Source organism: Adelges cooleyi, unplaced genomic scaffold, assembly GCF_023614345.1.
Source record: "Adelges cooleyi isolate 19-005CV unplaced genomic scaffold, UGA_ACOO_1.1 ACOO_flye_CR_arks_rails_tigmint_CR_PRNA_247, whole genome shotgun sequence".
NCBI classification, from domain to species: domain Eukaryota; kingdom Metazoa; phylum Arthropoda; class Insecta; order Hemiptera; family Adelgidae; genus Adelges; species Adelges cooleyi.
In genome coordinates, this window is record NW_026095912.1 from 2,357,096 (window position 1) to 2,373,504 (window position 16,409).

Here is a 16,409-nt window from a genome sequence, read left to right on the forward strand (position 1 = left end):
GTTATTTCTAAATATGTTTATTTTGTATTTCAAAGACGTTTTTTATGTCTGATTATAATAATTATCTTATATATTTTTATGAAAAACAAAACATTTGAAACCAAAATGAGTAGCTATACAAAAAAAATGGTTAAGATTGTAATATTGCTTTACTTATTATTTATAGTAAAATATTTTAAATTGTGACCTAATTTGTCGAAGTCCGTTTTATTTCAACAAAAAAAACACAACAAATGGAGCACAAGTTGTCAAAATATAATTAATTAAGTTAACCACATTATACCTGCAGAATGTATTTTAGCCATTCCATTTTCTATAATTTATCTTCTATCGACAACTATATAGTTACATGCCGTTTAGCGCAGGATCAAGAAACTGAATTGGAATGATATAATTATTAAACAAATTAATCTAATAAAAACTATTTAGATTGTCATTTTATAAAATAAGTGGGAATGACTGTTTTGACTTTTTAGGTCAGAAATTTGCGATGTATCAAATGTAGTCTGTAATATCAACGGTTGTTAGATACACGAAATGGGAAACAGTAGGAACACAAAAAGATATTATTGTTTTACCTTTGTTGGCATAATAAAGTTGATTGTTTTTTCCAGTTTAAAAATAACACCACTTTTCGAAAACCATGGGTCAAATCATTTAGTACTGTAGAGGACAGAAACTTTCAAAAAACTATATATCTATATATATATATATTTATATATATTTATATGTACGTATTTACCGAAAATCGAGCAGAGAGTAAAGGTAATCCTAATCTTGGAAAGCCTTAGGAAATATTTTTATATTGTACACCACGGGACATTCATCGTCGCTGTAATGTAATGAAAATATTGAATGTTAAAACAGACGTTAACATTTACTGACTTCCAGATGGTTAAACCATAGGTTATCATAGATCTTAATAGAGTTTTGTACAGAATGAGTTTGTGCGATCATAATACACTTGATTTTAGCACTGGTCTCAGAGGTATTCTGTAAGTCACACTAGTATAACAGAACATAGTTATACACATCTACGTGGTTTAGAAATTAAAATCATTTTAATAGTTCAATAGCTGTTATTGGTATAATTCTTATATTCTATGATTGTACACGTATGGTAATAATTTACGGTTAAAAGCTCTATCAAACATCAAAACTCTTACGGTAAAGTTTAATATACTAAATTCATTTTTTTTTTTATTTTAAGAATCTTTTGTTGACAATTTCGACTGAAGCTATGTGTTGAGCATCCCTCAGCCTTCTCCTTGGAATTAATTCCTTTAATTAGGAGTACATGTCTACAAACAGAATGTTTGCATGTTGGATTCTGCACAAATCCCATAAATACCTAACAACATTTTTCGACTGGTATCTGAGTTTCGCAGTACGGGCCTATCTGTTTTTTAGCAAACACCATATGATATTGCAAAGGATACATTTAGGGTACATTAAAATGTATAAAGTGGGTAATAGTTGAAACACACAAAAAAAAAAAAAAAATAACACAAGGTCAGAAGATAACAGCTATATTTGAATTATTTTTTAATTCCTTAATCATTAATATTTAAATTCAATTTGATATTATACACATTATAAGGAAAACTAGCAGTAGTGAATACTTAATATGTTTATTGTTTGGTGGCGGCTATACGATTTAGAACAATAGAAATTAGGAATTATAAAAAACAAAAAAGTCGAAACACAAATAACAAATACACAATGTCAGAAGTTTTAAGTTACAGCTATAATTGAATAATACTTTCATTTGTACTTAATTATTCATATTTAAATTCAATTTATTTTATACACACTATAAGGGAAATAGTGAAAAATTGCGGTGATTATTACATAATATGCTTATTGTTTGGTGGCGGCGATACGATTTAGAACAATAAAAATTAGGAATAATAAAAAACATAGTTGTGAAACTTCCTTAACAATGGACATATTAACCTTGTTAACATTTCTGAAATAAATAACACGCTTTATGAACGGTTTTTACTATAAAAACCTATAAGATCTATATACAACTTTACAGCCGAGTAGTAGAGCATAAGGAGGTACTCTAGCTGTAGTATAATAGACCATTAAGCATTTCGAGTTAGAAGAATACTCAGGACTGCCCATACAATACACAAGAGTTTGAATTGAAAAATTATTTGATTTTTTCGACTACAATGGTCATTAGCTATTGTAAGGTTCACATACAACCCCCATAGTTATAGTAAAGATATAAAATCTACTTGAGCACTAAACCATAAAAATTATACACGTGTACGCAACAAGTGTATAATTTTTATGATTTAGGGTTCAAGTAGATTTTATATCTTTACTATATATTTAACAATAAGTTTGATTAACAGTTTTTTTCCATAGTTATAGTTTTACATATATTTGATCTCTATTTTAAATTTTGTGTATTATGATAATTTATGAATATTATGTATAATAGTAGTAAATTTAAATAATTTACATTTATATTAAAATATTGCAGTTAATTAAAATTGGGTTTTTTTTGACATTGAGTTTAACATTCATTTTTGTACATACGTATATTGTAAATGCAACAGTGTGTGATTCCATACCATCGTTAACAGTTCTTTGATCCATAGTTTTCTCGCAATGAACTTGCTGAGCATATTCTCTGGAGCTTTGGCTTCAGTTTCGAACATTTCTATAATAATATGGTTATTGCTTATCATATTACTAACTTGCAGATTCTACAAAATGTATTATGACGAACGTGCGATCGAACGTAGAAAACAAATATCTCTACTACCGAGTTTAACGAAAACCTACTTGGAAACAATCAATTTTATATGGCTCGTCTCTAGTATGAGCCCTCAAGGTAGTATTTTTGTTATATATTTAGAATTTTTCAGTTATTAGTAGATGCTTAATTAAAAAATGATTTGTTCTGATATAGCATAGACCAAATATTGCTTTATGTCCCTGGCTATTAAAATATATTTTAAACATAAAACGTTTTTTAAATATTCCTTCGAAAATAAATTGTATAACATACTCAGACAGAAACTATTAACAAAAACTATAGATAAAAAAGTGGTATTCTTCTTACCCTCCTTACTTGAATTGTGAATCATTGTCTTAAATAGTCAGGAAATATTTATTACTTTTTAATATTGAAAATCATTTACCATTATGTTGTATTAAATAATAGTTTCTTAATAACTTGAGTAGTACAGTTATAGTAGGTACTTATTTCATAATTCACTGTAGTAGGTAAGTCAAATCATACAATTATAACTCAACAGGATTGAATACGGTTTAAATTAATGTCCAATACCCGGTGGAAATTATCAAATTTAGTCGTCGTTTCTGGGGTCACAGGCAAATGTAAAAATCATGAAAAATAATATAATTAGTTCATATAATTAGTATCATATAATTAGTTATTTTTATTCACGTCCTTAGTATAAATCAATTATTATCAAAAATTATTCCGTTGTCGAAAATGTAATTACTCAACTGTCTGAAAATTTCAGATTTGTTACCCTATTACACCAGAGTTCTTAAAAATATAGGACCATTAGTGCATATGAATACTATAATACGCGACTACGTACTTATCAACGATCCCGATGACATAAAGGTATACGTTAGTTACAACAATCTTCATTCTTAATACAAGAAAAAATGCTTTATTATGCTATAGATATTATTGTCTAGTACTCAACATATTACCAAAGGACCGGGATACAGGATGCTCGAGCCCTGGTTGAAAAAAGGGCTTCTGACTAGCACTAGTATGATCTATCGCCTAAATGTCTACATCGAATATTAAGCGGTCGCTATATTTTATTATTAAATATTGTAATGTTTTAGACGAGAAATGGCAAACGCGAAGAAAGCTACTGACTAATACATTCCACTTCAAAATTTTAGAATCATATATACCAGCTTTTAACCATCATGCAAACGGTTTAGTGCAAAGCCTTGCCAAGGCATCGAAAAACAATGAAATTGACTTACACTCGCACGTGACTCTATGCGCATTAGATATTGTATGCGGTAAGTTGCTCTTCTGTTTATTGATTTTATTGATGGTATTTTTTTAAAACATAGGTGTAACAATAAATAAAGTCACCTATGTCTGGTGACAGTGATATAATTGGTTAAAGAAATGAGGAGTGACGCTGGCATTAATTTAATGAAGAGTAGTTTATGATTTCCGAAAAAGAATTATAGATGTATTTCTTACAAAAATTTAATCACTGCATACCAATAACATTTTTCATCAATAACTATGCCCCAACCCCACCATAATCCGTCCCACTATAGTTGTTCGTACCCATTGTAAAGAAGTTTTACTTCAAAATACTATCATTCTGAAATCATATATTTGATGATTGTAAAATTAAAATATACCGCTCTTGATTTATTTTACAGAAACAATGCTAGGTGTCAACGTGAGATCACAAGAAGGACAATCCATTGACTATGTTAAAGCAGTAAAAACGTAAGTGTAATCAAGCAAAAAGTTATTTGTATAAATTACATTTATTACTCTGCTTAAGCTTACCCAAGTGTAAAATTAAGATTAATTAAATGTTTTGTTTTACAAGTGTAAGTCATTTAACTATGAAAAGAGTATTCACAGTTTGGCTTTGGAGCGACACGATTTTCAACGTCAGTACTTGGGGTAGACAATTTTATAAATCGTTAAAAGTACTACATGAATTTAGTAAAAATGTAATAAAAACACAATATTATCGACAGTCATGCGCAACTTGTCATTGTTCTATTTTTAACACAAATCAAACTTTAGGTTATTCAACAAAGAAAACAAAAACTTAATTTTTCCGAAAACCCAATAGCCGGGACTAAGGAAGACAGAAAAAAAGTATATTCATTCCTTGACCTATTAATCGGCATTTCCAAGGAACATCCAAACTCCATGACAGATGCTGACATTCAGGAAGAAGTAGATACTTTTCTATTTGAAGGACACGATACCTCTTCAATAGCTATGACAATGGCATTAATTCACATCGGCATGAATCAAAACATCCAGGTGCTTAGTATATCTATAAATATATATTATCTGAAATGAAATATGACAATTTTTTTATGTGAACTATTATTAATAATTAATCTTTTCATTTATTCACTAATTTTTGGTCAATATTTTACAAATTATTTTTTAATAGTTAATCTTTCTATTTATTAAACATAGTTTAAAGCATTTTTTAGGTGCTAAAGTATTATAAGTCTTGAAGTTAAGGCAATTTTGTAGATTATATTTCATTTCCAACCAAAGATTTCAAAGTAATATATTAAATACTAATGAAAAAATTATTCAATTAAATTAGTTAATTTTTGATAGTGAAAAAAAAAACTAAACTACTACTATGAATTTAGGATAATGCAAATTTCCTTCATTTATTCTTATGTAGATTTTTACCAAATAGTATAATAGATATTTACCTAATCCCATAATACCATCTTTAAATTTATTAATTAATCACAATTAGATATTGTATGCATTTTTATATAGCCTCACAGTTCTTTAAAATTATTGTCTTCTCCTTTTTCTTCGCCTTACACTCTCAATTACAGGGGGTCGGGCACCCTAGTCCTACACCTCCATAGTGCTCGGTGTTCTCCATCTTGTTCATACACTCCCGCTATCCTCATATCATAATCTAGTCCATCTTTTCTTTAGTCTTCCTCTTCCTCTGTTTCCCTCTATATTCATCTTCATAATTCTTATCACTCTTCTCATAACATGAACAAACCATCTCAGCCTATTCTCTTTCATTTTCTCCACAATAGATACAACCCATAGACTCTCCCTAATGTATTGATTTCTTATTCTATCTTCCTTAGTCAATCCACTTATCCATCTTAACATTCTCATTTCCACTACAATCATTTTCTGTTTAGTTTTCTTATCAACTGCTCAAGGTTCTGACCCATATAACATTGCTTGCCTCACTACCGACCTACAAATAATTACTTTCACCTTAATAGGCATCCTCCTGTCACACAATACCCCCGACGCTCCCATACGCGTCATTCATTCACAATTTATTCTATTTTTCACATCCTCATCATACCCACCATTTTTTTGCACCACCGATTCATACAAAATTATGAATCACTTATGTTTCCACTGTTGTTTCCCTGGCATAAACCCAAATTGATTCTTCGATATTGTAGTCTCACTCCGTATTCTCTTTTCTATCACCTTTTTCTTAGCACTTCTTCATCTTCGCCTTTTATACACCACACATTCTGAAAATCCCTGGACCTCTTTTCTCGAATCTTGGTCAAATTGTACACTTCCTTTTCCACTTTTTTTTCTTTCAATATTTCATACAAACTATAATGAGTTTTAACATTAAAAATAATATCTATCGAAAAAAAAACACTTATCACCTGTTTTATATAACCGGTGACATTTATAGGCCGACATCCGAGAAGAGCTTCGGGGAATATTTGGAGACAGTGATCGAGATGCTACAATGGAAGACCTTAAATCTATGTCCATATTGGAAAGAGTAATAAAAGAAACCATGAGACTTTACCCCAGTGTTCCTGGTGTTACGAGAACACTGAACCAACCATTACAGCTTAGTATGTTAAAAAACTTAATTTCTATACTCCACTTAAAGTTATCAGCATATTAATATTCTAGAAAACCACACAATACCTGCACATAGTATTATAGGCTTTTTGATTTATATACTACATCGTGACGAGTCAATGTATCCAAACCCAGAAGTATTTGATGCCGATAGATTTTTACCAGAGCAGTGTAACGATCGACACCCATATGGATACCTGCCGTTTAGCGCAGGACCGAGAAACTGTATTGGTATGATAAATTCATTAACAAATGAATCTAACAAAACCAATTTGGATTAACATATTATAAACCATAATTAATTACTGTTCCAGGTCAAAAATTTGCAATGTATCTAATGAAGACGGTACTATCAACGGTTGTTAGACACATGAAATTAGAAACACTGGGAACACAAAAAGATATTGTTGTTTCTACACAGTTGGTATTAAAAGCTGATTCGTTGCCCAGTTTAAAATTAACGCCACTTTTCGAAAATCATAAGAAATAAGTACCTGGGTCGCTGTAGTGGAGTTATTCTTATATATACTTTTATGTATAAGCAGTTGTGGTTAAGGGATATTTATATATTTTTTAGTATAAAATATTATAACATCACGAGTGTAGCTTGAGGTATTTCTAAATATGTTTTTTTTGTATTTCAAAGACGTTTTTTATGTCTGATTATAATAATTATCTTATATATTTTTATGAAAAACAAAAACACTTGAAACCAAAATGAGTAGCTATACGAAAAAATGGTTAAGATTGTAATATTGCTTTACTTATTATTTATAGTAAAATATTTTAAATTGTGACCTAATTTGTCGAAGTCCGTTTTATTTCAACAAAAAAACCACAACAAATGGAGCACAAGTTGTCAAAATATAATTAATTAAGTAAACCACATTATACCTGCAGAATGTATTTTAGCCATTCCATTTTCTATAATTTATCTTCTATCGACACTTATATGGTTACATGCCGTTTAGCGCAGGATCAAGAAACTGTATTGGAATGATATAATTATTAAACAAATTAATCTAATAAAAACTATTTAGATTGTCATTTTATAAAATAAGTGGGCATGACTGTTTTGACTTTTTAGGTCAGAAATTTGCGATGTATCAAATGTAGTCTGTAATATCAACGGTTGTTATATACATGAAATGGGAAACAATAGGAATACAAAAAGATATTATTGTTTTACCTTTGTTGACATTTAAAGTTGATTGTTTTTTCCAGTTTAAAAATAACACCACTTTTCGAAAATCATTGGTCAAATCATTTAGCACTGTAGAGGACAGAATCATTCAAAAAAGATACTTTAGAACATCAGGTCCTCACATATCCTGTAAATCATAGTAATAAACAGTAGATAGTAATAAAAGCAAATAATTTTTATTTAAATTAGTTAATACCTAATATTTAGTTGGTTATTTAATTCAATCCGTCTAATATTAAAATGGCCATTGGACGATTATCTGTTTAGGACACTTTACCTATTTCTCCCTACTTAAATTTTCATCTATAACAATAGCTGTTAGAGTAAATATCAAATACTTTTTATTTAATTTTATTAATTATCTATTATATAAATTCTGAGCAAATTAATTTTAATAAAAAAAAAAAATGGGCCAATTGTAAGAGTATTCAAAAAGTTTAATTAAGTCTTCTGAAATTTATTAACCAACTGACGCTTATAGTAAGTGAATGACCTTGTATTTAGTATTGCTAAGGCCAATAGAAATATTGCTTAGATAATAACACTGGTGTTCACATATTTCGGAACAAAGCCTATTCCGGTCAGCCGAAAAATTACACGGAAACAATAATATTATTGTGTTATACACTAGTGCAAGACATTTCGTTTTAGGCTTTAAAAAAAAAAATATATATTTATATATGTACGTATATACCGAATGTCGAGTAGAGAGATATATAACATCTACGTGGTTTAGAAATTGAGATCATTTTAATAGTTCAATAGCTGTTATTGGTATAATTCTTATATTCTATGATTATAATGTAATAATGTAAGGTTAAAAGCTCTAGCAAAAATCAAAACGCTTACGGTAACATGTATGTTGCACACATGCCATATATACCTAATAATATTTGTCGACTGGCATTTGTGTGTCACACATAGGCCGATTTGTGTTTTTGCAAACATTATTTGATATAGCAAAGGATACATTAAGGGTACATTAAAATGTGTAGCGTGGGTAATAGTTGAAACACACAAAAAAAAAAAAACAAAAGGTCAGAAGTTTAAGATTTAACATGTCTACAAAAAGAATGTTTGCATGTTGGATTCTGCACAAATCCCATAAATACCTAACAACATTTTTCGACTGGTATCTGAGTTTCGCAGTACGGGCCTATCTGTTTTTTAGCAAACACCATATGATATTGCAAAGGATACATTTAGGGTACATTAAAATGTATAAAGTGGGTAATAGTTGAAACAAACAAAAAAAAAAAAATAACACAAGGTCAGAAGATAACAGCTATATTTGAATAATTTTTTAATTCCTCAATCATTAATATTTAAATTCAATTTGATATTATACACATTATAAGGAAAACCAGCAGTAGTGAATACATAATATGTTTATTGTTTGGTGGCGGCGATAAGATTTAGAACAATAGAAATTAGGAATTATAAAAAACAGAAAAAATATTGTGAAGCTTCATTAACAATGGACATATTAACCTTGTTGACATTTCTGAAATAAATAACACTTCATGAACGGTTTTAACTATAAAAACCTATAAGATCTATGTACAACTTTACAGCCGAGATGTAGAGCATAAGGAGGTCCTGTAACTGTAGTATAATAGACCGTGAAGCATTTCGAGCTAGAAGTATACTCAGGACCCACAAGAGTTTGAATTGAAAAATTATTCGATTTTTCCATTGTTTTGATAACAATTTTTGGTGTTATATTATTTGTTTCATGTTGTGTTTCTAAAGCATAATACCGTAATTCATATATAAATGATTTAGTTGTTAAATTTGGCGCACTAAAAATCACGAAACCGTTAATACAAAGACACTGTTTATAATTAATAGGTAATTTAATTTACAATCTACTGAATTGCAGATATATTTTAGATAATACGCCTTGAACCTATTTTCCATGGGTTTTCGTGACCTTCTGTGTGCACGAAGGTGGAGAAAACAATTTGAATTGATGCTCGAAAATAAATATTAATTTAAATTTATTCATAATTATTTATGCATATTGTTTTTATTTAACTAATGAAGTATCGACTACAATGGTCATTAGCTATTGTAAGGTTCACATACAACCCCCATAGTTGTAGTTTTGTATATATTTGATCACTTCTTTAATTTATGTGTAAAATGATAATTTATGAAAATTACGTATAATAGTAATAAACTTAAATAATTTACATTTATATTAAATTAAAGCAGTTTAATAAAATTGGATTTTCTTTGACATTGAGTTTAACATTCATTTTTGTTCAAACGTATATTGTGAATGCAACAGTGTGTGATTCCATACCATCGTTAACAGTTCTTTGATTCATAGTTTTCTCGCAATGAACTGGCTGAACATATTCTCTGGAGCTTTGGCTTCAGTTTCGAACATTTCTATAATAATATGGTTATTGCTTATCATATTACTAACTTGCAGATTCTACAAAATGTATTATGACGAACGTGCGATCGAACGTAGAAAACAAATATCTCTACTTCCGAGTTTAACGAAAACCTACTTGGAAACAATCAATTTTATATGGCTCGTCTCTAGTATGAGCCCTCAAGGTAGTATTTTTGTTATATATTTAGAATTTTTCAGTTATTAGTAGATGCCTAATTAAAAAATGATTTGTTCTGATATAGCATAGACCAAATATTGCTTTATGTCCCTGGCTATTAAAATATATTTTAAACATAAAACGTTTTTTAAATATTCCTTCGAAAATAAATTGTATAACATACTCAGACAGAAACTATTAACAAAAACTATGGATGAAAAAATTGGTAATCTTCTTATCCTCCTTACTTGAATTGTGAATCATTGTCTTAAACAGTCAGGAAATAAATATTACTTTTTAATATTAAAAATCATTTACTATTATATTGTATTTAATAATAGTTTCATAATAACTTGTTTGCCGATGACTTGAAAGTCTTTGATAGAGTTAATTCAATAGCTGACTGTCAGTCGCTACAAAGTGAACTTAATGCTTTGGTTACTTGGTTCAACTCAATTGGATTGCAGTTTAACTGTGAAAAGTGCCACTCAATGTCCTTTATGAGGTGTCGGTCTGCTATTTTCTTTACCTATGCCATCAACAGCATTAGCCTAGAGCCGGTAAATAGCATAAAAGACCTAGGTGTCTTATTTACCCCCGAGCTAGATTTCCACGCTCATATCGAAGCAATGTGTTGTAAAGCTCTAAAAACACTGGGTCACGTTATACGCATGTCTAAAGAGTTCAAATTGTCCCATTCACTGAAGGCTATTTACTGTACTCTCGTTAGGTCACGTCTAGAGTATGCATCAGTCTTCTGGACCCTTTTACTGCAGTTGATTCTTACCTTATAGAACGTGTCCAAAGGCGATTTTTAAACTGTGCTTCGTTTATTATAAATATTGAACACTAGCCACACGACTACCAACCAGTTGCAAACAAGCTTGGTCTTGTCCCATTAGTAAATAGGAGAGTTGAGGCCAGCTTATCATTTCTGCGTAAATTGATTGATGGGCGTATTGATGCTCCCTCTTTACTTTCACAAGTCAACTTTAATATTCCTTCCTATCCCACTAGGTCATCTGCTCTTTTTATTATCCCTGCTCAGAGCACTAATTACGGTAGAAAATAGAAACCACCCAATTGATAGCATGATGTTTCTTGGCAATGAGCACCCCCACTTTTTTTAACAATATCCTGTATCCGTGTATTATTACTCTAATTATTATAATTGTAGTTGTTATTTGTGTAAGTTTTAGTTAGATCATAAGTTAATGTTTTCTGTTACGCATATTGTGTGAAGCATTGTAATTGGATAATATCCATATTAATAATAAGAATAATAATAAAAATAACTTTAGTAGTACAGTTATATTAGTTACTTATTTCATAGTTCACAGTCGTATCATACAATTATAACTCAACAAGATCGAATACGATTTAAATTAATGTCCAATACCCGGTGGAAATTATCAAATTTAGTCGACGTTTCTGGGGGCACAGGCAAATGTAAAAATCATGAAAAGCAATTTATAATTAGTTATTTTTATTCACGTCCCTAGTATAAATCAATTAATAGCAAGAATTATTCAGTTGTCGAAAAAGTAATTTTTACTCAACTGTCCGAAAATTTCAGATACGTTACCCTATTTCTCCAGCGTTCTTAAAAGTGTTGGACCATTGGTGTATATGAATACTATAATACGTGACTACGTATTTATCAACGATCCTGATGACATAAAGGTATACGTTAATTACTACAATCTTCATTCTTAATACAAGCAAAAATGCTTTATTATGCTATAGATATTATTGTCTAGTACTCAACATATTACCAAGGGACCGGAATACAGTATACTTGAACCTTGGTTGAGCACAGGGCTTCTGACCAGCACCGGTATGATCTATAGCCTAATGACATTTATCGAATATTAAGCGGTCGCTATATTTTATTAATACTTACTGTAATGTTCTAGATGAGAAATGGCAAACCCGAAGAAAGCTACTGACCAATACGTTCCACTTTAAAATTTTAGAAACATATATACCAGCTTTCAACAAGCATGCAAACGGTTTAGTGCAAAACTTAGCCAAGGCATCAAAGAACGACCAACTTGTCACCAACATAGACTCTCACGTAACTCTATGTGCATTAGATATTGTATGTGGTAAGTTGAGTTTCGCGTTACTTACACCCTTGAAGGAGAGAGAGTGTTGATGTAGTTAATGTAGGACTGACGCTGGCATTAGTTTAAAGATGAGTAAATGATAGATGCATTTCTCACAATAACTAAATCACTACAAACCAATAACATTTTTCTCACAAAGTTATAGCTAATTTTTTTTTAAATCCTGTAAAATTTTCCTTCAAAATACTATTATTCATAAATCACATATTTGATGATTGTTAGGTTATATAATACCACACTTGATTAATTTTATAGAAACCATAATGGGCGTGAGCTTGAGATCTCAAGAAGGACAATCCATCGAATATGTTAAAGCAATAAAAACGTAAGTGTAATTAACCAATATAAGTAATTTGCATATATTATTATTACTCTGCTTAAGCTTACCTAGATGTAAAGTTAAAATTAATTAAACGTTTTGTTTTACTAGAATGAGTCGTGTAGTTAAGAAAAGAATAATAACAGGTTGGCTTTGGAGCGACACGATTTTCAACGTCAGTACTTGGGGTAGACAATTTTATAAGTCGTTAAAAGTACTACATGAATTTAGTAAAAATGTAATAAAAACACAATATTATCGACAGTCATGCGCAACTTGTCATTGTTCTATTTTTAACACAAATCAAACTTTAGGTTATTCAACAAAGAAAACAAAAACTTAATTTTTCCGAAAACCCAATAGCCGGGACTATTGGAGAAAGAAAAAAAGTACAATCATTCCTTGACCTATTAATCGAAATTTCCAAAGAACATCCAAACTCAATGACAGATGCTGACGTCCAGGAAGAAGTAGATACTTTTTTATTTGAAGGACACGATACCTCTTCAATAGCTATGACAATGGCATTGATTCACATCGGCATGAATCAAAACATCCAGGTTGTTAATTTATATATAGATATATATAAATATCATATATATATATATATATCATCTAAAATGAAACATGAACATTTTTATATGTTAACTTCTATTAATAATTAATCTTTTTATTTATTCAATCATAATTTTTAGAAAATGAAGTAGTATACTATATGCAATTTTGTTGAATATTATTTCAATTTCAACTAAAATTTCCGAAGTAATAAAATAATAAATAATATTATAAAAAAATATTCAATTCAATTATTTAATTGTTCATGTTGAAATAAAAAAACTGAAACTACTACATACTACGAATTTAAGATAATAGCATATTCGTCACATTTATATTTATGTATATTTTTAATCCCATAATACCATCTCTAACTTTATTGATTAATCATAATTAGATACTATATGTCTGTCAATATAGTCACACAGTTTTTGTAAAAATAATACTCATCACCTATTTTACATAACTTCTGAAATTCATAGGACAACATCCGAGAAGAACTTCAGGGAATATTTGGTGACAGTGATCGAGATGCTACAATGGAAGACCTTAAATCCATGTTCATATTGGAAAGAGTAATAAAAGAAACCATGAGACTTTACCCCAGTGTTCCTAGTGTTACAAGGACACTGAATCAACCATTACAGCTTAGTATGTTTAAAAACTTAATTTCTATACTCGACTTAAAGTTATCAGCATATTAATATTCTAGAAAACCACACAATACCTGCACATAGTATTATAGGCGTTTTGATTTATATACTACATCGTGACGAGTCAATGTATCCAAACCCAGAAGTATTTGATGCCGATAGATTTTTACCAGAGCAGTGTAACGATCGACACCCATATGGATACCTACCATTTAGCGCAGGACCGAGAAACTGTATTGGTATGATATATATAATTAACAAATGAATCTAACAAAACCAATTTGGATTAACATATTATAAACCATAATTAATTACTGTTCCAGGTCAAAAATTTGCAATGTATCTAATGAAGACGGTACTATCAACGGTTGTTAGACACATGAAATTAGAAACACTGGGAACACAAAAAGATATTGTTGTTTCTACACAGTTGGTATTAAAAGCTGATTCGTTGCCCAGTTTAAAATTAACACCACTTTTCGAAAATCATAAGAAATAAGTACCTGGGTCGCTGTAGAGGAGTTATTCTTATATATACTTTTATGTATAAGCAGTTGTGGTTAAGGGATATTTATATATTTTTTAGTATAAAATATTATAACATCACGAGTGTAGCTTGAGGTATTTCTAAATATGTTTTTTTTTGTATTTCAAAGACGTTTTTTATGTCTGATTATAATAATTATCTTATATATTTTTATGAAAAACAAAAACACTTGAAACCAAAATGAGTAGCTATACGAAAAAATGGTTAAGATTGTAATATTGCTTTACTTATTATTTATAGTAAAATATTTTAAATTGTGACCTAATTTGTCGAAGTCCGTTTTATTTCAACAAAAAAACCACAACAAATGGAGCACAAGTTGTCAAAATATAATTAATTAAGTAAACCACATTATACCTGCAGAATGTATTTTAGCCATTCCATTTTCTATAATTTATCTTCTATCGACACTTATATGGTTACATGCCGTTTAGCGCAGGATCAAGAAACTGTATTGGAATGATATAATTATTAAACAAATTAATCTAATAAAAACTATTTAGATTGTCATTTTATAAAATAAGTGGGCATGACTGTTTTGACTTTTTAGGTCAGAAATTTGCGATGTATCAAATGTAGTCTGTAATATCAACGGTTGTTATATACATGAAATGGGAAACAATAGGAATACAAAAAGATATTATTGTTTTACCTTTGTTGACATTTAAAGTTGATTGTTTTTTCCAGTTTAAAAATAACACCACTTTTCGAAAATCATTGGTCAAATCATTTAGCACTGTAGAGGACAGAATCATTCAAAAAAGATACTTTAGAACATCAGGTTCTCACATATCCTGTAAATCATAGTAATAAACAGTAGATAGTAATAAAAGCAAATAATTTTTATTTAAATTAGTTAATACCTAATATTTAGTTGGTTATTTAATTCAATCCGTCTAATATTAAAATGGCCATTGGACGATTATCTGTTTAGGACACTTTACCTATTTCTCCCTACTTAAATTTTCATCTATAACAATAGCTGTTAGAGTAAATATCAAATACTTTTTATTTAATTTTATTAATTATCTATTATATAAATTCTGAGCAAATTAATTTTAATAAAAAAAAAAATGGGCCAATTGTAAGAGTATTCAAAAAGTTTAATTAAGTCTTCTGAAATTTATTAACCAACTGACGCTTATAGTAAGTGAATGACCTTGTATTTAGTATTGCTAAGGCCAATAGAAATATTGCTTAGATAATAACACTGGTGTTCACATATTTCGGAACAAAGCCAATTCCGGTCAGCTGAAAAGTTACACGGAAACAATAATATTATTGTGTTATACACTAGTGCAAGACATTTCGTTTTAGGCTTTAAAAAAAAATATATATATATATGTACGTATATACCGAAAATCGAGCAGAGAGTAATCCTAATCTTGGAAAGCCTTAGGAGATATTTTTATATTGTACACCACGGGACATCCATCGTCGCTGTAATGTATTGAAAATGTTGAATCTTTAAACAGACGTTAACATTTACAGAGTCTTAGATGGTTATACCATAGGTTAACATAGATCTGAATAGAGTTTTGTACAGAATGAACTTGTGTGATCATGATATACTTGATTTTAGCACGGGCCTTAGAGGTATTCTGTAAGTCACACTAGTATAACAGAACATAGTTATACACATCTACATGGTTTAGATAGTGAGAACATTTTATTAGTTCAATAACTGTTATTGGCATAATTCTTATATTCTACGATTGTACACGTATGGTAATAATCTACGGTTAATAGCTCTATAAAATATTAAAACTCTTACGGTAAAGTATAATATATTAAATTATTTTTTTTAATTTTAAGAATCTTTTTT

At 29.5% G+C, this 16,409-nt stretch overlaps 2 protein-coding genes across 2 annotated transcripts; both read left to right on the forward strand.

The window, feature by feature from the left end:
- Window positions 1-2,586: 2,586 nt before the first annotated feature.
- Window positions 2,587-7,104, forward strand: LOC126837044 (cytochrome P450 4C1-like). Its single transcript, XM_050570765.1, has 10 exons — window positions 2,587-2,851; window positions 3,510-3,616; window positions 3,680-3,770; window positions 3,850-4,035; window positions 4,414-4,483; window positions 4,590-4,716; window positions 4,793-5,038; window positions 6,435-6,603; window positions 6,665-6,844; window positions 6,928-7,104. Exons 1-10 carry the CDS (start codon window positions 2,626-2,628, stop codon window positions 7,101-7,103), a joined length of 1,578 nt encoding a protein of 525 aa, XP_050426722.1. The 5' UTR covers window positions 2,587-2,625; the 3' UTR covers window position 7,104.
- A 2,991-nt stretch (window positions 7,105-10,095) lies between these two features.
- Window positions 10,096-14,621, forward strand: LOC126837041 (cytochrome P450 4C1-like). The gene is made up of 10 exons (XM_050570762.1): window positions 10,096-10,388; window positions 11,958-12,064; window positions 12,128-12,218; window positions 12,298-12,489; window positions 12,766-12,835; window positions 12,941-13,067; window positions 13,144-13,389; window positions 13,867-14,035; window positions 14,097-14,276; window positions 14,361-14,621. Exons 1-10 carry the CDS (start codon window positions 10,163-10,165, stop codon window positions 14,534-14,536), a joined length of 1,584 nt encoding a protein of 527 aa, XP_050426719.1. The 5' UTR covers window positions 10,096-10,162; the 3' UTR covers window positions 14,537-14,621.
- Window positions 14,622-16,409: the final 1,788 nt, after the last annotated feature.